General features: G+C 44.6%; 1 protein-coding gene across 1 annotated transcript; it reads right to left on the bottom strand.

Moving 5' to 3' along the window:
- Positions 1 to 257: 257 nt before the first annotated feature.
- On the bottom strand, positions 258 to 1,325 carry LOC124283904 (putative uncharacterized protein DDB_G0285119). The gene has a single exon (XM_046719941.1). It carries the CDS (start codon positions 1,323 to 1,325, stop codon positions 258 to 260), a length of 1,068 nt encoding a protein of 355 aa, XP_046575897.1.
- Between the last annotated feature and the right edge of the window lie 20,456 nt (positions 1,326 to 21,781).

The following is a 21,781-nucleotide window of genomic DNA, read 5'->3' as shown; positions in this document are numbered from 1 at the left end:
ATTGAGATTATCACAGTTTACATTTGCTCTCTCATCTCTTTGACAACCTCAACATTTTGATTAGCAACAGTTATTTTCTGTTGACGTGTCATTACTAAAGCATATCCATTCAAATACAACATACATAGACCGATAAACAAGCTATCATTAAACCAAAATTTATCGTCGACTGGGAACTTGGTAGGGGCATTGTCCTATTTTGATCCTGTCAATCTAGCGTGTGCCAGTGGCAGTTCTGCCGGCTATAGGGGAATACATCACACTGTATTAAAGGCACAGAAAAAGGCATTTCTTACTTGGACTGACGTCATGATGTTGTTTTCAGTGTTATCCGTGGCCTGGGCTGACGCTATGACGTTGTTTGTAGTGTTCTCCGTGGCCTGGACTGACGTCAGAACGTTGTTTTCAGTGTTCTCCGTGGCCTGGACTGACGTCATGTTGTTGTTTTCAGTATTTTCTGTGGCCTGGATTGACGTCATGATGTTGTTTGTAGTGTTCTCCGTGGCCTGGATTGACGTCATGACGTTGTTTGTAGTGTTCTCTGTGGCCTGGACTGACGTCATGACGTTGTTTGTAGTGTTCTCTGTGGCCTGGGCTGACGTCATGACGTTGTTTGTAGTGTTCTCCCTGGCCTGGGCTGACGTCATGACGTTGTTTGTAGTGTTCTCCGTGGCCTGGATTGACGTCATGACGTTGTTTGTAGTGTTCTCTGTGGCCTGGATTGACGTCATGACGTTGTTTGTAGTGTTCTCCGTGGCCTGGATTGACGTCATGACGTTGTTTGTAGTGTTCTCCGTGGCCTGGATTGACGTCATGACGTTGTTTGTAGTGTTCTCCGTGGCCTGGGCTGACGTCATGACGTTGTTTGTAGTGTTCTCTGTGGCCTGGATTGACGTCATGACGTTGTTTGTAGTGTTCTCCGTGGCCTGGATTGACGTCATGACGTTGTTTGTAGTGTTCTCCGTGGCCTGGATTGACGTCATGACGTTGTTTGTAGTGTTCTCTGTGGCCTGGATTGACGTCATGACGTTGTTTGTAGTGTTCTCCGTGGCCTGGATTGACGTCATGACGTTGTTTGTAGCCTGTGACGTCTCCGTGGCCTGGGCTGACGTCATGACGTTGTTTGTAGTGTTCTCTGTGGCCTGGACTGACGTCATGACGTTGTTTGTAGTGTTCTCTGTGGCCTGGATTGACGTCATGACGTTGTTTGTAGTGTTCTCCGTGGCCTGGATTGACGTCATGACGTTGTTTGTAGTGTTCTCTGTGGCCTGGGCTGACGTCATGACGTTGTTTGTAGTGTTCTCTGTGGCCTGGGCTGACGTCATGACGTTGTTTGTAGTGTTCTCTGTGGCCTGGACTGACGTCATGACGTTGTTTGTAGTGTTCTCTGTGGCCTAGTGTTCTCTGTGGGGGCTGACGTCATGACGTTGTTTGTAGTGTTCTCTGTGGCCTGGGCTGACGTCATGACGTTGTTTGTAGTGTTCTCCGTGGCCTGGACTGACGTCATGACGTTGTTTGTAGTGTTCTCTGTGGCCTGGACTGACGTCATGACGTTGTCTGTAGTGTTCTCCGTGGCCTGGACTGACGTCATGATATCGTTTATAGTGTTCTCTGTGGCGTGGACTGACGTCATGACGTTGTTGGATGTGTTTCCTGAGGTATCGTCTGACGAGGTATCGACTGACGTCATGACGTTGTTGGATGTGTTTCCTGAGGTATCGACTGGCGTCATGACGTTGTTGGATGTGTTTCCAGAAGTATGGACACGTTTTCGGGTGCATCCCGACATACGTCCATTCTCTTCTTGCTGTGTGCGTCCCTTGCACGTAGAACTGGCGGCATTGTTGTTTGGGGTTACGTTCCTCCTCGCACAGGACAGGAGGGATTTGGTGGTCTCCCACAACGGTGTGTAGAGAGACAGATAGAAACACAAGCGGAAACAATTATAAATTTTGTCCAGCACAAACGAGAAAGGGGCCAATAAGTTTATAACGTTGAGCGCTGCATTTGAATTTGAAAGACTGACAAACAGCTGAGTGCAAGTGAAGGTTATAGCTTGAATTATGACCACTACAAAGGTCAGTTTCATCAACTTCATTTTGTTTCGTGTAGCAGACATACTTCTGAGAGTGTAATCTGGTTGCACTCTATTTCTGTGAAAGCGGACCTTCAACAGTATAACTATACTCCCAGTTATGATAAAACTACTTTCTAGAAGGTACCCCACTGTCCGCCATCTTGTTGCAACATTCGGATTGGGTACCAAAAAGATTATATCACAGTCCAACACAAAATAGTCATAGGACAAGGGCAGAAATCCCCAAACAAAGCACACTATCCAAGTTGCTGTTATAATGACAACAACCCTTTTCCATGTGACGAGTGTCTTGTAGGAAGTGCCCTTGCACACAGCCAGATACAGATTGACGTTGATGACAAACAGGAGACATATGCTTACAGAATGAGCTGATTCCTTGATAACCTGCATTGTTTCATTAATGGTTCTACTTCGTGTTGTCCTCATGGTGTAGAAAAAAATCCCAGTTGAGATTCGTTGTATTAAACAGGCTACTTGTTCGTTCAGTAGCAAGACGCCTGAGAACCCCTTGAGTGAGGGAGTCAAGCCGATCAGCAAAATGAGAAAGACTGCGTTAACCACACATACTGATTCAGCTATATATATGGGGATATATCCCACGATAAATGTACTGTTACACTCCTCCATCGTTCTGATAGTAAGATGTCCCAACGTTGAACGTTGTAGGTACTAGGTATTGTCTAAGAAACGAACACACTCCTGTGGTCAAAACGAGTTGTTACACTTATTAATGATTTTGTCGTTAGATGTGAACACAAGACAAACTCCGATGTACTGTGAGACGAACCTAAGAATAATGCCGTCCTGTCATTTGAACCGGTGAATCTGAATAGCGGTGCAGTCCATTTTGCCATTAAGGGGCCGAGGGTATGTAAAGCCATAAACTGCTGTGTAGCGTGTCAGTCTACACTCGCTCTTCTGGAACGGGTTCTATTTGCTATTTTGCGGTTGATGATTTCCATACACAACCCAATACAACACTCGAATTATTTTTGTGTTTAACGATAAAAAAAATATACCAAAAGGTTAATTTCTGTCCTAGCCTAGGTTCTGTGTGTGTGAATATGTTATGGATAATACCTTTGTGCTGTCCTCGAGGGGAATGAAATAACAATGTCACTCCATCAGGACCTGTCTGTCTGAACGAGTTTTCCGCCTTTTGAAACCAATTTTTCTTAAACATTTACGCATTGTTTCTTTACTCCCTGTATATCCCAAATCATCAGTAGCCATTTTCATAATGCTTGTCAGTGTTGGCATAGTCTTGGTTACTGTGTAGCAGTGTTGAATATACTGGCGAATTGCGCATTTATCAAAATCATCAAATTCAATTTTCCCTTCCGTACGAGTACGCACTTTCCCTGGGCTTGTGAACTTACTGGTACCCATCGTGGGAACGCATTTACCTTCGTCATTTATTTTGCGCAAGGTACTGACAGATATACCAGTAGCATCGCTGGCTTTTTTTGAGTGCACTGTTTGTGCTGTCGGAAATAGTACACATGTACTGAATGACATTGTAGGCAACCTCACGTGTTTGTGAATGAATGACTTGACCCCGTTTACCCAGTTTAGAGTGCGACTTGATAAGTTTCAAATACCTGCAGAGTTTATACTCTTTTAACAGTCCACTTTACAAGATACTAGTATACAAATGCTCGAGCAGAAACACAACGCTGCCGAATCATTGCCTAGAAAGTGATTACTGCAAGGATCACACAAATCACCTGCGCGAAGTTTTCACACCTGTTCCCCCTTCGAGTGGGTAGTGGATCAGTTCACGGCACGCTCCGTCCTCTCCTTTCACAAACGCGTCTTTCGCGCACCTAAATCTTATGTTGGTTGGAGTAGTCCTTGCGGAGTTCCGCGACACAGACAGACATTAATAGTTGTGAATGATCTTCATAGCAAAGAATCACCCTTTCTTGTAACTACAGTCAAATCCCGATGAGTCGAATGCCGGTGTCTCGAATATTATGCATAACTCGAAGTACCTGTCGGTCCCGACCATTCCCTGTTATAGTTGTCATCATTTTTTTTCTAATCTCATAGACATACCTATGTCTCGAATACATCGATAAGTCGAATTTATTACTTGGTCCCCAGAGATTCGACTCATCGGGATTTGACTGTATAAGGTTTCGTGATCATATATCCATATAGCAAATAAACTTACCGGATTCCACGCCATTCACAGTTCCACGGATATGCTCTCACTAATGACGTACATGTTTGTGCGTGAAGATGTAATTGGGAGTTCCCCAAAAGGCTTACGACAATAGCCTAATGTCACATGGGATAATATAATGAAACACTATCGAGTTACAGAAAATGGTGTGGTGCTTGTAATTCCATCGCCATTCTTGTCTTCCTAATGATGTTTTGGACATGTGCCTGACATTGATTGCCAGCACCGTTAATACCCAGATCTCGACCTTGGTGCCTGGTATGGCTATGGTATGCTTTTTATATAGCATTTATTCAGAGTATTTTAACATTTTCCCAAGTTGAAACAAATCGTTAACCGGGAAACCGCCGGTAAAAGAAATTGGTGTGAAACCAACGAACAACAAAGCAATGTGATGTATTTATGAGTGAGTAAGATTTTAAGTCACATCGGCAATATTTCAGCCATATCGTGACTAAATCAAGTGAAAAATATATTAACAATTAAAGGTAAATTATAAAATTCTGTCATCGAAGGACAGCAAAACAACTACATTATCACAGATATAAATATAAAACTAGTAATTAAATCTAAAATAGTTTAACTATACATGACAATACAATATAAAGACAGGCTATAGGTTGCCAATGACTGAAGGTAGATCACCATACTAGGGACCACGGGGACTTACAGTACATTCGCTTCCTGCATGGACCCTAGCTGGATTTACACCATCCCCTCAGCCGTTAGCAATGTAGACACATGTAGCCATACTGTTAAAAAAACACATATACTACTATTAAAAATAGTGGAAAGTTTGAATTTACTTTGAATGTTTGTGGACTTGCGGATGTATTTATGATTGTGCTCCAAATTTAACTAATATTACAAACTAATACAAATCGTTTCTAATGTATTCCAGTGGCAGTACAAGTGAGTGAATTTAGTTTTACGCCGCACACATGTTGGAGTACAATATAGCATAGAGAGGCAGACAAATACAAAGGCTGGGTTGCGCAGTGGAGTGAGTGAGTTTAGTTTTACGCTGCACTCAGCAATATTCCAGCGATATGGCGGCGGTCTGTAAATAATCGAGTCTGGACCAGACAATCCAGTGATCAACAGCATGAGCATCGATCTACGCAAATGGGAACCGATGACATGTGTCAACCAAGTCAGCGAGCCTGACCGTCACTATAGCCCGATCCCGTTAGTCGCCTCTTACGACAAGCATAGTCGCCTTTTGTGGCAAGCATGGGTTGCTGAAGACCTATTCTACCCCGGATCTTCACAGGTGTTGCGCAGTGGAAATAAACAATGGTGCAGATGTAACTGAATGGTGCAATGTAACAGAAAACCTAATCAACTAAAAATTTGAAACTTACCTTTGGCCTAAACAAGGAACTAAACGTGATAACTTTTTTTAGTGAGAAAACTATGGATGATTTACAATGAACTAAACGTGATTCTCTTAAAGTGAAGAAATAAAGAAAATGAATTTGAATGAACCTCTAAATACTTCTGATTGTGAAACCTCTAAACACTACCATATTCCAACAGAAAGTTCAACAATTTAACAATCTAAACGCCACACGAGCAAATGAACCGATAAGTCTAACAATGCCTAAAATGAAACGAACAGCACGAACGAATAGGATAAAAGAGAAAATGCGCCGGTTTATCGTTGACCACCGTCTTATATATGTAAACCTATTTCGCATTTCATGTGCATTCATCACCGGGTATGATTGAGCTAGCAGCTTTAAATGAAAAACCTAAATGTCTTCAGAACAGGCAGCATAGTACAAAAGCAGTCGTTGTATACTCTTCACAAAAAGGGAACGCATATTCGTTTTCAGCAGTTCATTTCGAAATATTTTGACAGCATTCCTATGACGATTCCTATGTTTGAATCCTGTCAACTGCCTATCTCGCCAATGCAAGAGTCAATGTCCTTCCCTGGCCTTCCAAATCACCTGATCTGAACCCGATCCAGCATCAATGGGACGAACTTGATCGATGCGTCCGTAAACGTCCCCATCGTCCTCAGACAACTGCAGAACTTACCAACGCCTTGCTGGAGGAATGGCGAAAAACTCCCCAAGCAATATTCCGACGACTTGGGCAATCCTTTCCAAGGCAGTTTCGAGCAGTAACAGCTGCAAGGGGTGGTGTCACCAGGTACGGACCTGAACGCCCCCTTGTGTCCACACATGTGCAGTAAGAGAACTGGATTTATGCTGACAATGACAACAATACACATGTTCATCCGTGTGTCGAATTTCCTTCATCTGTGTTCAAGCTTAATCTTCTTAATTACGCTTAGGCCGTCCTTATTTTTTTCTGTGTTTCTCATCTCCCGACCGACCCCAATTTTCCGTCTGACGGAACAAAAAAACAATTTTTGTATTTAACAAAATGCCGCCCACAGCAATAATTTCAGCCCGATCAAACGAAAACTGTGTCTTAAAAGTCAACTTTAAAAAAAGATATTATATTTTGAAAAGTCTCTCAAGCATCTAAATGGGCAATCTTTTTGAATTTATCCTCCGTTCACTAATCCTCCGGGCGGTCCAACCTTAAACTGACAGCACATGTCTTATGCGCGATGGGAGCTGTACGTGTTACTAAACACTTAGAGACAGTTAACCAGTACAGCCTTCACCATCACCGTTAACGTTCACGATGGTGCATATTGACAGTATATCTTTTCACTTCACCGATGATATATCAAGTGTGACATCCTGAAATATTTGTTCCGTATTCCATGATACACCGGGGATAGCCATGACTGCTTATATTGCAATAATGAATCGCGAAATGGCCATTCGAAGCGAGGCGGTGGAATCAGCTGATCGTTTTAAGGTCATGTATTGTCGTTTTGTTGACGTTTTGCAATCGGTAATTTAAGTCTGGCACTAGATGTCTGATTATCACACTTTTAAGCCTGCAGTGTATTTTTATTGCATATGTACTCAAATCTATATCGTATTACGCCGATTATGCTGCATCCATGTAAATCAGTACGGCCGGGAGCTGATGCGGTGCGCGAAATGTGAAAGCATTGTTATGCAACGTGTGAATTTCGTCGAGAATTTTATCTGATATTTTTGTATGATGGTGCGTGTGTACTTTAATATACTCATGCCAATAATGGTTGTCACTCCCCTGACACCAACCCCACACCAGGTTAATTAGGGTAACACCTACGGGTATAATGGAACAATCCCTTGTGAGTAGACCCACTATCAATTACTATCGAATATAAAAACAGGTTTGTCACTGAGAGGTTATTGTTTATTGATAGAAAAGCCCCCTCCCAATAATAGATATATGTACAACAGAACTTAATTGAGAAATGACAACCATTCTGATTTGTAGTAAATGAGACACCTGCATTGCCATGTAAGATACGATTAATACCAATCAGTGTTCTAATTTTAGCAAATACTTTAACAGTTTATGTCTTTTGTGTAGTATACAATGGACATTCAAGGAAGTAATGAAAAACATTATGATGCGTCATTTTAAAAAAATTATTCTAAATATATCGTAATTAATTGCACTCGTCATATATCTTAATATTGTGTGCCCAATGCATATGATGATGCGGACTCCCGTTAGACTAGAAATGTTTATGAAAATAAACTGTTCAAATTACTGTCTTTTCATCCATCTTTCAAAAATAAATAATATAGCTTCTGTTTGTTGCTGCGTTTCTATTTTGCAGGTAACAGGTAGTAGATAATATGTTCACTCGTAAATGTTGTTGTTTTAAGGTGTCTGCGATGACTGGCTGTCTGCGTAATGGAGGACACCCACATGCATGACTTTATTCAGTCATTGCACATAAGTATTTCCTGTTAAATTTGTAAAATATAAATAATGCATACACACATCTACATGGAATGATTGTGGGGTTAAATTAAAATTTATGTCATCAAAAACATATTTGATTTCAAACATATTTTCTATGTTAATTCCTAACAAACAGACATAACGCTTAAGTTTTTTCCAGAACTGTTGAATGAAAATCAGAATATAAAGCTATAGGTGGTAGCATATGGTCTGTCATATGAATTATTTTATCAACATAATGTTCCCAAAACAAGAAGATACATACGTAATTCCATCATACACATCCTCTTGGGTGGTCAGAATGATCCGTTGTTTGTTGAGACAAATCTCTGTAAATGACTACTTATGTTTAGAGGTTGAATGGTGTTAAACTTTTGTATGAAATGGATCAATAAATTAACATATATAATGACTCACAGCACTGACTGATGATCACATTTTATAAGGGCTAAATCTTTTATTTCAAACTATGATGACTGGTATTTATGCTGCAACCGACTAATTGGATAATAGGTGTATGGTACATTAAGTATGCGTCAGAAACAGTGTCAGAATTTAGAAACAAAATGAAATGTGTGAGGAACTGCTGATCAAAACGTACAATTCATATGTATGATTAAATGTTACATTCTACACAGAATTTCTTCAATTGTCAGGGATGTGTAATAATTACACATTTGCGATAACGGCCTTCCAAGGGATACGGGTCCATTGGTTGGAGGTGTATCTACGATTCTTTCTACATTGAGGTCGGTGGTAGTATGAGAACTATTTGTTAAATTTGAATGCGGCAATAGTTGAAGAATTGACATCGGAAATAACATAAGGGCTGATATGTAAAGTGAGTTTTCATTATTCCATAGATGCTATGACACCCGAGACTTACACTGTCTCGTGTTCTGTCTCAGGAAATGCCATGACAATATACCGATTTTTCATGGCGTTTTCACCGTTATCTTCTATCGTGTCAATTCGTTTTGCGCTTGGAAATTAAACAAACTGTGGACCTGCAACCAGTGTGCTACCAGTGGACGACAGCCTTTGACCCGTGGCAAAAAAACCAACAACTTCAAAAGCGATAAATCTGTCCGAAAATAAGCAAAGTGGCAGTCTTGAAGAACTGACTTTGTTGTTGTATTGTGATTCAATGTGACATTTAAAGAGGCTCTATTAATAGTTTGTAGCATAACTTATTTAATTAAGAGTCAATATATGCATTCTCTCAGGATTTCATATAGTTCCTTTATATCTAATGTTATATGAACTGGCTAAAATTGAGAAAAAAGGATTCTCACAATACGAAAAAGCTCTTTTTATGGTCTGGGTACTGTTGTAGGGTTATGTTCTGTCACCAGCTTGAAAAGAAGATGGCAAACCTTTTTTTCTTCTTTTTTTTCATTTTTCGCCCGCCCGCCCCTCATTGGAGATAAGAAACATTAAAAAAAATGTGGATGGCCTTAAACATGTTCCATACATTTCCTTATTTTTGGCCTATGCGTTTCTTTTTCTTTCTTCCTTTGAAGAGTGTAGCAATAATGACAGAGACGATGATATTCGACTCACTGCAACAATGGTGAAGGTTCAAATATAGGCTGAGTAACCAGGGTAGGAATAATCTCAACACAACTGCTGGTATCCTTGTAACTTCAGATGGGAGGCAAGAGTTAGCTCCCTTACATACTTAAGGAAAAGGTTCCAAAAGATTCGACCCGTGAAGGTCCGGGTTAGAATGAACCTTCAGTAACCCATGCTTGTCACATGTTGGTTGACACATGTCATCGGTTCCCAATTGCGCAGATTGATGCTAATGCACTGATCACTGGATAGTCTGGTCCAGACTCGATTATTTACAGACCGCCGCCATATAGCTGGAATATTGCTGAGTGCGGCATAAAAGTAAACTCACTCACTCCATAAGATTCACCAAATTAATGAATTTATCTATTGTTAGATCAATAGATATGTTTAACCAAGAATGGAAATCCACCTAAGATTCAAGCTCACGATATGAATATTACAGAACATTTTTTAACTCCAGTCAGAAAAAAATATTTATCAATAATTACAACATGTAGTTTAAGAACAATGTTTGTATATGATATTATTGAATTATCACAGTTCACGGTCACATGCCGGTCACGTGACGGTGATGCGCTTGCGGGGTTGAAAGGTCAAAACGAGTCCTTACTTACAATAGATACGGATCACCTCAGATCGTGTATAAAGTGGTGTGTTGTTGAGGCAAAATGATGATGACCAGCGCAACGTTAACGTCAATACCCTCCACCCACTCCGTTACGTTTTACGTCACAATGAACCAATCAAACGCCTGACAGAACACGTGGCTATTTCAAATCCATATTGACTATTTCCACCAATATCTGTTCATAAATTCAGTTGAAAATCTATACCGTGTACTCACTACAAAAGACGCCCAGCGGGGGAATGGACTATGATTGTGAAAGGATTTTATCGACTTTTCAATGAAACGCGCCCTTAATGGCTGGAATACTTGCTCCGAGTTTTAGTAGTTTAATATGCGGCGTTTTATAAGTCAGTTGACTTCAAGCTGAGAGCGCAATGGATATATTCCGTCGAGTTTCAGGAGAATGTATGTATTAACACATATTTGTTTCGCTAGGTCCCTTTAAAACATGTTTTAATTGTTACCTTAATAATTACGTCCATATCTACACTACCAAGCGTTTGGTATATTTGGACGAAAGGTGTGTGATTTCCGAGCTCCATACACAGGCGACTCAGTCTCACAGAGCGATTTAATCCCTCGGTTGTCGTAGCAGTGAAGGTGTTATTGTAGCAGTGAATGATTCGTCGTAGCAGTGAATGTTTCGTCGTAGCAGTGAATGTGTTTTCGTAGCAGTGAAGGTGTTTCCGTAGCAGTGAAGGTATTATCGTAGCAGTGAGGGTGTTGTTGTAGCAGTGAAGGTGTTGTCGTAGCAGTGAAGGTGTTGTCGTAGCAGTGAAGGTGTTGTCGTAGCAGTGAAGGTGTTGTCGTAGCAGTGAAGGTGTTGTCGTAGCAGTGAAGGTGTTATCGTAGCAGTGAAGGTGTTGTCGTAGCAGTGAAGGTCTTGTCGTAGCAGTGAAGGTGTTATCGTAGCAGTGAAGGTGTTATCGTAGCAGTGAAGGTGTTGTCGTAGCAGTGAAGGTGTTATCGTAGCAGTGAAGGTGTTGTCGTAGCAGTGAAGGTGTTATCGTAGCAGTGAAGGTGTTGTCGTAGCAGTGAAGGTGTTGTCGTAGCAGTGAAGGTGTTATCGTAGCAGTGAAGGTGTTTTCGTAGCAGTGAAGGTGTTATCGTAGCAGTGAGGGTGTTGTCGTAGCAGTGAAGGTGTTGTCGTAGCAGTGAAGGTGTTGTCGTAGCAGTGAAGGTGTTGTCGTAGCAGTGAAGGTGTTGTCGTAGCAGTGAAGGTGTTGTCGTAGCAGTGAAGGTGTTGTCGTAGCAGTGAAGGTGTTATCGTAGCAGTGAAGGTGTTGTCATAGCAGTGAAGGTATTATCGTAGCAGTGAAGGTGTTATCGTAGCAGTGAAGGTGTTATCGTCGTAGCAGTGAAGGTGTTGTCGTAGCAGTGAAGGTGTCGTAGCAGGTGTTGTAGCAGTGAAGGTATTATCGTAGCAGTGAAGGTGTTGTCATAGCAGTGAAGGTATTATCGTAGCAGTGAAGGTGTTGTCGTAGCAGTGAAGGTGTTGTCGTAGCAGTGAAGGTGTTGTCGTAGCAGTGAAGGTGTTGTCGTAGCAGTGAAGGTGTTGTCGTAGCAGTGAAGGTATTATCGTAGCAGTGAAGGTGTTATCGTAGCAGTGAAGGTATTATCGTAGCAGTGAAGGTATTATCGTAGCAGTGAAGGTGTTTTCGTAGCAGTGAAGGTATTATCGTAGCAGTGAAGGTGTCGTCGTAGCAGTGAAGGTGTTATCGTAGCAGTGAAGGTATTATCGTAGCAGTGAAGGTGTTGTCGTAGCAGTGAAGGTATTATCGTAGCAGTGAAGGTATTATCGTAGCTGTGAAGGTATTATCGTAGCAGTGAAGGTATTTTCGTAGCAGTGAAGGTGTTATCGTAGCAGTGAAGGTGTTATCGTAGCAGTGAAGGTGTTATCGTAGCAGTGAAGGTGTTGTCGCAGTGAAGGTGTTATCGTAGCAGTGAAGGTGTTATCGTAGCAGTGTGTTGTCGTAGCAGTGAGGGTGTTGTCGTAGCAGTGAAGGTGTTGTCGTAGCAGTGAAGGTGTTGTCGTAGCAGTGAAGGTGTTGTCGTAGCAGTGAAGGTGTTATCGTAGCAGTGAAGGTGTTATCGTAGCAGTGAAGGTGTCGTCGTAGCAGTGAAGGTGTTATCGTAGCAGTGAAGGTGTTGTCGCAGTGAAGGTGTTGTCGTAGCAGTGAAGGTATTATCGTAGCAGTGAAGGTGTTGTCGTAGCAGTGAAGGTATTATCGTAGCAGTGAAGGTGTTGTCGTAGCAGTGAAGGTGTCGTCATAGCAGTGAAGGTATTATCGTAGCAGTGAAGGTGTCGTCGTAGCAGTGAAGGTGAAGGTATTATCGTAGCAGTGAAGGTGTTGTCGTAGCAGTGAGGGTATTATCGTAGCAGTGAAGGTGTTGTCGTAGCAGTGAAGGTGTTATCGTAGCAGTGAGGGTGTTGTCGTAGCAGTGAAGGTGTTGTCGTAGCAGTGAAGGTGTTATCGTAGCAGTGAAGGTGTATTATCGTAGCAGTGAAGGTGTTGTCGTAGCAGTGAAGGTATTATCGTAGCAGTGAAGGTGTTATCGTAGCAGTGAAGGTATTATCGTAGCAGTGAAGGTATTGTCGTAGCAGTGAAGGTGTTGTCGTAGCAGTGAAGGTATTATCGTAGCAGTGAAGGTATTATCGTAGCAGTGAAGGTGTCGTCGTAGCAGTGAAGGTATTATCGTAGCAGTGAAGGTGTTGTCGTAGCAGTGAAGGTATTATCGTAGCAGTGAAGGTATTATCGTAGCAGTGAAGGTGTCGTCGTAGCAGTGAAGGTATTATCGTAGCAGTGAAGTGTCGTCGTAGCAGTGAAGGTATTATCGTAGCAGTGAAGGTGTTGTCGTAGCAGTGAAGGTGTTATCGTAGCAGTGAAGGTATTATCGTAGCAGTGAAGGTGTTGTCGTAGCAGTGAAGGTGTTGTCGTAGCAGTGAAGGTGTTGTCGTAGCAGTGAAGGTGTTGTCGTAGCAGTGAAGGTGTTGTCGTAGCAGTGAAGGTATTATCGTAGCAGTGAAGGTGTTGTCGTAGCAGTGAAGGTGTTATCGTAGCAGTGAAGGTGTGTTGTAGCAGTGAAGGTGTTATCGTAGCAGTGAAAGGTGTTGTCGTAGCAGTGAAGGTGTTATCGTAGCAGTGAAGGTGTTGTCGTAGCAGTGAAGGTGTTATCGTAGCAGTGAGGTGTCGTCGTAGCAGTGAAGGTATTATCGTAGCAGTGAAGGTGTTGTCGTAGCAGTGAAGGTGTTATCGTAGCAGTGAAGGTGTTGTCGTAGCAGTGAAGGTGTTATCGTAGCAGTGAAGGTGTTGTTGTCGTAGCAGTGAAGGTGTTGTCGTAGCAGTGAAGGTGTTATCGTAGCAGTGAAGGTGTTATCGTAGCAGTGAAGGTGTTGTCGTAGCAGTGAGGTGTTATCGTAGCAGTGAGGGGTGTTGTCGTAGCAGTGAAGGTGTTGTCGTAGCAGTGAAGGGGTGTCGTCGTAGCAGTGAAGGTGTTATCGTAGCAGTGAAGGTGTTGTAGCATTGAGGGTGTTGTCGTAGCAGTGAAGGTGTTGTCGTAGCAGTGAAGGTGTTGTCGTAGCAGTGAAGGTGTTGTCGTAGCAGTGAAGGGTGTATTATGAAGGTGTGTATCGTAGCAGTGAAGGTGTTATCGTAGCGAGTGAAGGTGTTATCGTAGCAGTGAAGGTGTTATCGTAGCAGTGAAGGTGTCGTCGTAGCGGTGAAGGTGTTAGGGTGTTGTCGTAGCAGTGAGGGGTGTTGTCGTAGCAGTGAAGGTGTTGTAGCGGTGAAGGTCTTGTCGTAGCAGTGAAGGCGTTATCGTAGCGGTGAGGTGTTGTAGCAGTGAAGGTGTTGTCGTAGCGGTGAAGGTGTTATCGTAGCAGTGAAGGTGTTGTCGTAGCAGTGGTGTTGTCGTAGCGGTGAGAAGGTGTTATCGTAGTGGTGAAGGTGTTGTCGTAGCAGTGAAGGTGTTGTCGTAGCAGTGAAGGTATTATCGTAGCAATTGAAGGTGTTGTCGTAGCAGTGAAGGTGTTGTCGTAGCGGTGAAGGTATTATGTAGCGGTGAAGGTGTTTTCATGGCAGTGAAGGCGTTGTCATTGCAGTGATGAAGGTGTTATCGTAGCAGTGAAGGTGTTGTCGTAACGCAGTGAAGGTGTTATCGTAGCAGTGGAAGGTGTTATAGCATTGAGGGTGTTGTCGTAGCGGTAGAAGGTGTTGTCATCGTAGCAGTGAAGGTGTCGTCGTAGCAGTGAAGGCGCGTTATCATAATGGTGAAGGTGTTATCGTAGCGGTAGAAGGTGTTATCGTAGCAGTGAAGGTGTTATCAGTAGCGGTGAAGGTGTTATCGTAGCTTGAGTGAAGGTTGTAGCATTGAGGGGTGTTGTCGTAGCAGTGAAGGTGTTGTCGTAGCAGTGAAGGTGTAAATCGTAGCGGTGACGGTTTGGTATAATGGTGTGGCGTTATCGTAACAGTGAAGGTGTTATCGTAGCGGTGAAGGTGTTGTAGCATTGGGGGTGTTGTCGTAGCAGTGAGGGTGTTGTCGTAGCGGTGGAAGGTGTTGTCGTAGCGGTGAAGGTGTCGTCGTAGCGGTGAAGGCGTTGTCATAATGGTGAAGGTGTTATCGTAGCGGTGAAGATGTTATCGTAGCAGTGAAGGTGTATGTCGTAGCAGTGAAGGTGTTGTAGCAGTGAAGGTGTTGTATCGTATTAGCGGTGAAGGTGTTGTAGCATTGAGGGGTGTTGTCGTGGCGGTGAGGGTGTTGTCGTAGCAGTGAAGGTGTTGTCGTAGCGTAGCAGTGAAGGTGTTGTCAGCCAGCAGTGGATGTGTTATCGTAGCAGTAGGGTGACATCATGAAGGTGTTATCGTAGCGGTGAATGTGTTATCGTAGCAGTGAAGGTGTTATCGGTGCAGTGAAGGTGTTGTCGTAGCAGTGAAGGTGTTGTCGTAGCAGTGAAGGTGTTATCGTAGCGGTGAAGGTATTATCGTAGCAGTGAAGAGTGTATCGTTGCATGTGAAAGTGTTATCGTAGCAGTGAAGGTGTTATCGTAGCAGTGAAGGTGTTATCGTAGCAGTGAAGGTGTTATCGTAGCAGTGAAGGTGTCGTCGTAGCAGTGAAGGTGTTGTCGTAGCAGTGAAGGTGTTGTCGTAGCAGTGAAGGTATTATCGTAGCAGTGAAGGTGTTATCGTAGCAGTGAAGGTGTTGTCGTAGCAGTGAAGGTGTTATCGTAGCAGTGAAGGTGTTGTCGTAGCAGTGAAGGTGTCGTCGTAGCAGTGAAGGTATTATCGTAGCAGTGAAGGTGTTGTCGTAGCAGTGAAGGTGTTGTCGTAGCAGTGAAGGTGTTATCGTAGCAGTGAAGGTGTTATCGTAGCAGTGAAGGTGTTATCGTAGCAGTGAAGGTGGTGTCATCAGCAGCAGTGAAGGTATTATCGTAGCAGTGAAGGTGTTATCGTAGCAGTGAAGGTGTTATCGTAGCAGTGAAGGATTGTCGGCGTAGCAGTGAAGGTGTTGTCGTAGCAGTGAAGGTGTTGTCGTAGCGGTGAATGTGTTGTCGTAGCAGTGAAGGTGTTATCGTAGCAGTGAAGGTGTCGTCGTAGCAGTGAAGGTGTTGTCGTAGCAGTGAAGGTGTTGTCGTAGCAGTGAAGGTGTTGTCGTAGCAGTGAAGGTGTTATCGTAGCGGTGAAGGTATTATCGTAGCGGTGAGGTAGTTAGTCGTAGAAGTGGTGTTGTCGTAGCAGTGAAGGTGTTGTCGTAGCAGTGAAGGTGTTGTCGTAGCGGTGAAGGTGTTATCGTAGCAGTGAAGGTGTCGTCGTAGCAGTGAAGGTGTTGTCGTAGCGGTGAAGGTGTTATCGTAGCGGTGAAGGTGTTGTCGTAGCAGTGAAGGTGTTATCGTAGCGGTGAAGGTGTTGTCGTAGCGGTGAAGGGGTGTTGTCGTAGCGGTGAAGGTGTTGTCGTAGCAGTGAAGGTGTCTTCGTAGCAGTGAAGGTGTTATCGTAGCAGTGAAGGTGTTGTCGTAGCGTAGTGAAGGTGTTTGTCGTAGCAGTGAAGGTGTTATCGTAGCAGTGAAGGTGTTTGTCGTAGCGGTGAAGGTATTATCATGTAGCGGTGAAGGTGTTATCGTAGCAGTGAGGGGTGTTATCGTAGCAGTGAAGGTGTTGTCGTAGCGGTGAAGGTGTTGTCGTAGCGGTGAAGGTGTTGTCGTAACGGTGAAGGTTTTGTCGTAGCAGTGACGCGTGTTATCGTAACGGTGAAGGTGTTCGTCGTAGCAGCGGTGAAGTATTATCGTAGCAGTGAAGGTGGTATCGTGCCAGCAGTGAATGTAGCAGTGAAGGTGTTATCGTAGCAGTGAAGGTGTTGTCATGCTTAGCAGTGAAGGTGTTGTCGTAGCAGTGAAGGTGTTGTCGTAGCAGTGAAGATTGTTGTCGTGGCGGTGAAGGGTATTGTCATCAGCGGTGAAGGGTATTATCGTGGTGAAGGTGTTATCGTAGCATTGAGGTGAAGGTGTTGTCGTAGCGGTGAAGGTGTCTTCGTAGAGGTGTTGTCGTAGCAGTGAACGTGTTGTAGCAGTGAAGGTGGTTTTCGTAGCGGTGAAGGTGTTGTCGTAGCAGTGGAGGAATTATTATACAGCAGTGAAGGTGTTGTCGTAGCGGTGAAGGTGTTATCGTAGCAGTGAGGGTGTTATCGTAGCGGTGAGGGGTGTTGTCGTAGCGGTGAACGTGTTGTAGCAGTGAAGGTGTTTTCGTAGCAGTGAAAGGGTGTTGTCGTAGCAGTGAAGGTGTTATCGCTGGCAATTGGTGAAGGTATTATCGTAGCAGTGAAGGTGTTATCGTAGCATTAGAGGGGTGTTGTCGTAGCAGTGAAGGTGTCGTCGTAGCGGTGAAGGAGGTGTCTTCGTAGCAGTGAAGGTGTTGTCGTAGCAGTGAAGGTGTCGTAGCAGTGAAGGTGTTATCGTAGCAGTGAAGGTGTTGTCGTAGCAGTGAAGGTATTATCGTAGCAGTGAAGGTGTTGTCGTAGCAGTGAAGGTGTTGTCGTAGCAGTGAGTGGTGTTATCGTAGCAATTGAGGGGTGTTGTCGTAGCGGTGAAGATGTGTCGTAGCAGTGAATGTGTTATCGTAGCAGTGAAGGGTCTTGTCGTAGCAGTGAAGGTGTATTATCGGCGTAGCAGTGAAGGTGTTGTCGTAGCAGTGAGGTGTTGTCGTAGCAGTGAGGGTGTTGTCGTAGCAGTAGACGTGTTGTAGCAGTGAGGTGTTGTCGTAGCGGTGAAGGTGTTATCGTAGCAGTGAAGGTGGTATGTGGCGTGAAGGTGTTGTCGGTAGTAGTGAAGGTATTATCGTAGCGGTGAAGGTGTTGTCGTAGCAGTGAGGGTGTTGTCGTAGCAGTGAACGTGTTGTAGCGGTGAACGTGTTGTAGCAGTGGGGTCTTGTCGGTAGCAGTGGAGGTATTATCGTAGCGGTGAAGGTGTCGTCGTAGCAGTGAAGGTGTTATCGTAGCAGTGAAGGTGTTGTCGTAGCAGTGAAGGTATTATCGTAGCAGTGAAGAGGGTATTATCGTAGCATTGAGGGGTTGTCGTAGCATTGGGGGTGTTATCGTAGCGGTGAAGGTGTTGTCGTAGCGGTGAAGGTGTTATCGTAGCAGTGGAAGGTATTATCGTAGCAGTGAAGGGTGTCGTCGTAGCAGTGAAGGTGTTGTCGTAGCAGTGAAGGTGTTGTCGTAGCAGTGAAGGTATTATGCGTAGCGGTGAAGGTGTTATCGTAGCGGTGAAGGTGTCGTCGTAGCAGTGAAGGTGTTGTCGTAGCAGTGAAGGTGTTGTCGTAGCGGTGAGAGGTGTGCTTCGTTGCAGTGAAGGTATTATCGTAGCAGTGAAGGTGTCGTCGTAGCAGTGAAGGTGTTGTCGTAGCAGTGAAGGTGTTGTCGTAGCAGTGAAGGTATTATCGTAGCAGTGAAGGTATTATCGTAGCAGTGAAGGTGTTATCGCAATGAGGGGTGTTGTCGTAGCGAGTGAAGGTGTTGTCGTAGCGATGAAGGTGTCTTCGTAGCGGTGAAGGTATTATTATCGTAGCGAAGTGGAGGTGTCGTCGTAGCGGTGAAGGTGTTGTCGTAGCAGTGAAGGTGTTGTTGTAGCGGTGAAGGTATTATCGTAGCGGTGAAGGGTATTATCGTAGCAGTGAAGGTGTTATCATGTAGCAGTGGGGGTGTTGTCGTAGCTTGGTGAAGGTGTTGTAGCAGCTTGATGAAGGTGTCTTCGTAGCAGTGAAGGTGTTGTCATGGCAGTGAACGTGTTGTCAGCGTAGTGAAGGTGTTTCTCGTGGCAGTGAAGGTGTTGTCGTAGCGAAGGTGAAGGTATTATCGTAGCAGTGGAAGGTGTTGTCGTGGCAGTAGAAGGTGTTATCGTAGCAGTGAAGGTGTTGTCGTAGCAGTTGGGGTGTTATCGTAGCAGTGAAGACGTGTTGTAGCAGTGAAGGTGTTGTCGTAGCAGTGAAGTCTTATCGGCTAGCGGTGAAGAGTATTATCGTAGCAGTGAAGGTGTTGTCGCGGTGGGGTGTAGTCGTAGTGAAGGTGTTGTCAGTAGCGGTGAAGGTGTTGTCATGTAGCAGTGAAGGTGTTGTCGTAGCGGTGAAGGGTGTGTTATCGTAGCGGTGAAGGTGTTATCTCGTAGCAGTGAAGGTATTATCGTAGCAGTGAAAGGTGTTCGTAGCAGTGAAGGTGATATTATCAATATGTGAAAGGTGTTATGTAGCAGTGAAGGTGTTGTCGTAGCAGTGAACGTGTTGTAGCAGTGAACGTGTTTGTAGCAGTGAGGGTTTTGCTTGTAGTAGCAGTGAAGGTGTTATCGTAGCAGTGAAGGTGTTGTCGTAGCAGTGAGGGGTGTTGTCGTAGCAGTGAACGTGTTGTAGCAGTGAAGGTGTTTTCGTAGCGAGTGAAGGTGTTATCGTAGCAGTGAAGGTGTTGTCGTAGCAGTGAGGGAGGTATTTGTCGTAGCAGTGAAGGGTGTTATCGCTAGCAGTGAAGGTGTTGTCGTAGCAGTGAAGGTGTAGCAGTGAAGGTGTTATCGTAGCAGTGAAGAAAGGTGTTATGTAAGCAGTGAGGGTGTTATCGTAGCAGTAAAAGGTGTTGTAGCAGTGAAGGTGTTGTCGTAGCAGTGAGAGGTGTTGTCGTAGCAGTGAAGGTGTTATCGTAGCAGTGAAGGTGTTGTCGTAGCGGTAGAGGTGTTGTAGCAGTGAAAGGTGTTTTCGTAGCAGTGAAGGTGTTTATCGTAGCAGTGAAAGGTGTTGTCGTAGCAGTGAAGGTGTTGTCGTAGCGGTGAAGGTGTTATCGTAGCAGTGAGGGTGTTGTCGTAGCGGTGAAGGTGTTATCGTAGCAAGTGAAGGTGTTATTGTAGCAGTGAAGGTGTTATCGTAGCGGTGAAGGTGTGTATCGTAGCAGTGAGGGTGTTGTCGTAGCAGTGAAGGTGTTGTAGCAGTGAAGGTGTTGTCGTAGCAGTGAGGGGTGTTGTCGTAGCAGTGAAGGTGTTATCGTAGCAGTGAAGGTGTTGTCGTGGCAGTGAAGGTGTTGTAGTGGCAGTTGGGTGTTATCGTAGCAGTGAAGGTATTATCGTAGCAGTGAAGGTGTTGTCATGGCGGTGAGAGGTGTTTGTCGTAGCAGTGAGAGCGTGTTTGGCGTAGCAGTGAAGGTGTTTTCGTAGCAGTGAAGGGTCTTGTCGTAGCAGTGAAGGTATTATCGTACGCGTGCAGTGTTATCAAGGTGTTGTCGTAGCAGTGAGGGTGTCTGTCGTAGCAGTGAGGTGTGTTATCGTAGCAGTGAACGTGTTGTAGCAGTGAGGGTGTTGTCGTAGCAGTGAAGGTGTTGTCGTAGCGGTGAAGGTATTATCGTAGCAGTGAAGGTGTTGTCGTAGCAGTGAAGGCGTTGTCGTATGGCAGTGAAGGGTATTATCGTAGCTTGGTGAAGGTGTTGTCGTAGTGGAGCGTGTTGTAGCAGTGAAGGGACGTTGTCAGTACCAGTTGAAGGTGTTATCGTAGCAGTGAAGGTGTTGTCGTAGCAGTGAAGGCGTTGTCGTAGCAGTGAAGGCGTTGTCGTAGCAGTGAAGGTATTATCCCGTAGCAGTGAAGGTGTTGTCGTAGCAGTGAAGGCGTTGTCGTAGCAGTGAAAGTGGTGTTATCGTAGCAGTGAAGGTGTTGTCGTAGCAGTGAAGGTGTCGTCGTAACGGTGAAAGGTGTTATCGTAGCAGTGAAGGTGTTGTCGTAGCAGTGAAGGCGTTGTCGTAGCGGTGAAGGTGTTATCGTAGCGGTGAAGGTGTTGTCGTAGAGTGAAGGCGTTGTCGTAGCAGTGAAGGTGTTATCGTAGTGTGAAGGTGTTGTCGTAGCAGTGAAGGCGTTGTCGTAGCAGTGAAGGTGTTATCCTGTTAGCAGTGAAGGTGTTGTCGTAGCGGTGAAGGTGTCGGTGCATTGGCGGTGAAGGCGTTGTCATAATGGTGAAGGTGTTATCGTAGCGGTGAAGGTGTTATCGTAGCAGTGAGGGTGTTGTCGTAGCAGTGAAGGTGTTGTATCCTCGTAGCGGGGCGTTGTCGTAGCAGTGAAGGTGTTATCGTAGCAGTGAAGGTATTATCGTAGCGGTGAAGGTGTTGTCGTAGCAGTGAAGGTGTTATCGTAGCAGTGAAGGTGTTGTCGTAGCGGTGAAGGTGTTATCGTAGCAGTGAAGGTGTTGTCGTAGCGAGTGTTGAAGGTGTTGTCGTAGCGGTGAAGGTGTTGTCGCGGTAGCGGTGAAGGTATTATCGTAGCGGTGGAAGGTGTTGTCGTAGCGGTGAAGGTGTTATCGTAGCAGTGAAGGCGTTGTCATAATGGTGAAGGTGTTATCGTAGCGGTGACGGTGTTATCGTAGCAGTGGTGAAGGTGTTATCGTAGCAGTGAAGGTGTTGTAGCATTGAGGGCGTTGTCGTAGCGCTTGGTGAAGGTGTTATCGTAGCAGTGAAGGTGTTGTCGTAGCAGTGAAGGTGTTATCGTAGCAGTGAAGGTATTATCGTAGCAGTGAAGGTGTTGTCGTAGCAGTGAAGGCGTTGTCGTAGCAGTGAAGGTATTATCGTAGCAGTGAAGGTGTTGTCGTAGCAGTGGAAGTGTTATCGTAGCAGTGAAGGTGTTGTGGCATTGAAGGTGTTGTCGTAGCAGTGAAGGTGTTGTCGTAGCAGTGAAGGTGTCGTCGTAGCAGTGAAGGTGTCGTCGTAGCGGTGAAGGTGTTATCGTAGCAGTGAAGAAGGTGTTGTCGTAGCAGTGGCGTTGTCGTAGCAGTGAAGGTGTTATCGTAGCGGAGTGAAGGTGTTGTGGCGGTGGGGTAGCAGTGAAGGCGTTGTCGTAGCAGTGAAGGTGTTATCGTAGCAGTGAAGGTGTTGTCGTAGCAGTGAAGGCGTTGTCGTAGCGGTGAAGGTGTTATCGTAGCAGTGAAAGGTGTTGTCGTAGCAGTGAAG

The sequence above is a fragment of the Haliotis rubra genome, unplaced genomic scaffold (genome assembly GCF_003918875.1).
Source record: "Haliotis rubra isolate DU_JTF1 unplaced genomic scaffold, ASM391887v1 Scf324, whole genome shotgun sequence".
NCBI lineage: Eukaryota > Metazoa > Mollusca > Gastropoda > Lepetellida > Haliotidae > Haliotis > Haliotis rubra.
Note: the sequence above shows the minus strand (reverse complement) of the source record. Positions and strands in the feature narration are given on the sequence as shown.

Bases quoted from the DNA above. Each gene is read 5' to 3' on its own strand.
- LOC124283904 (XM_046719941.1), bottom strand. From the start codon at position 1,325: ATGACGTCAGCCCAGGCCACAGAGAACACTACAAACAACGTCATGACG.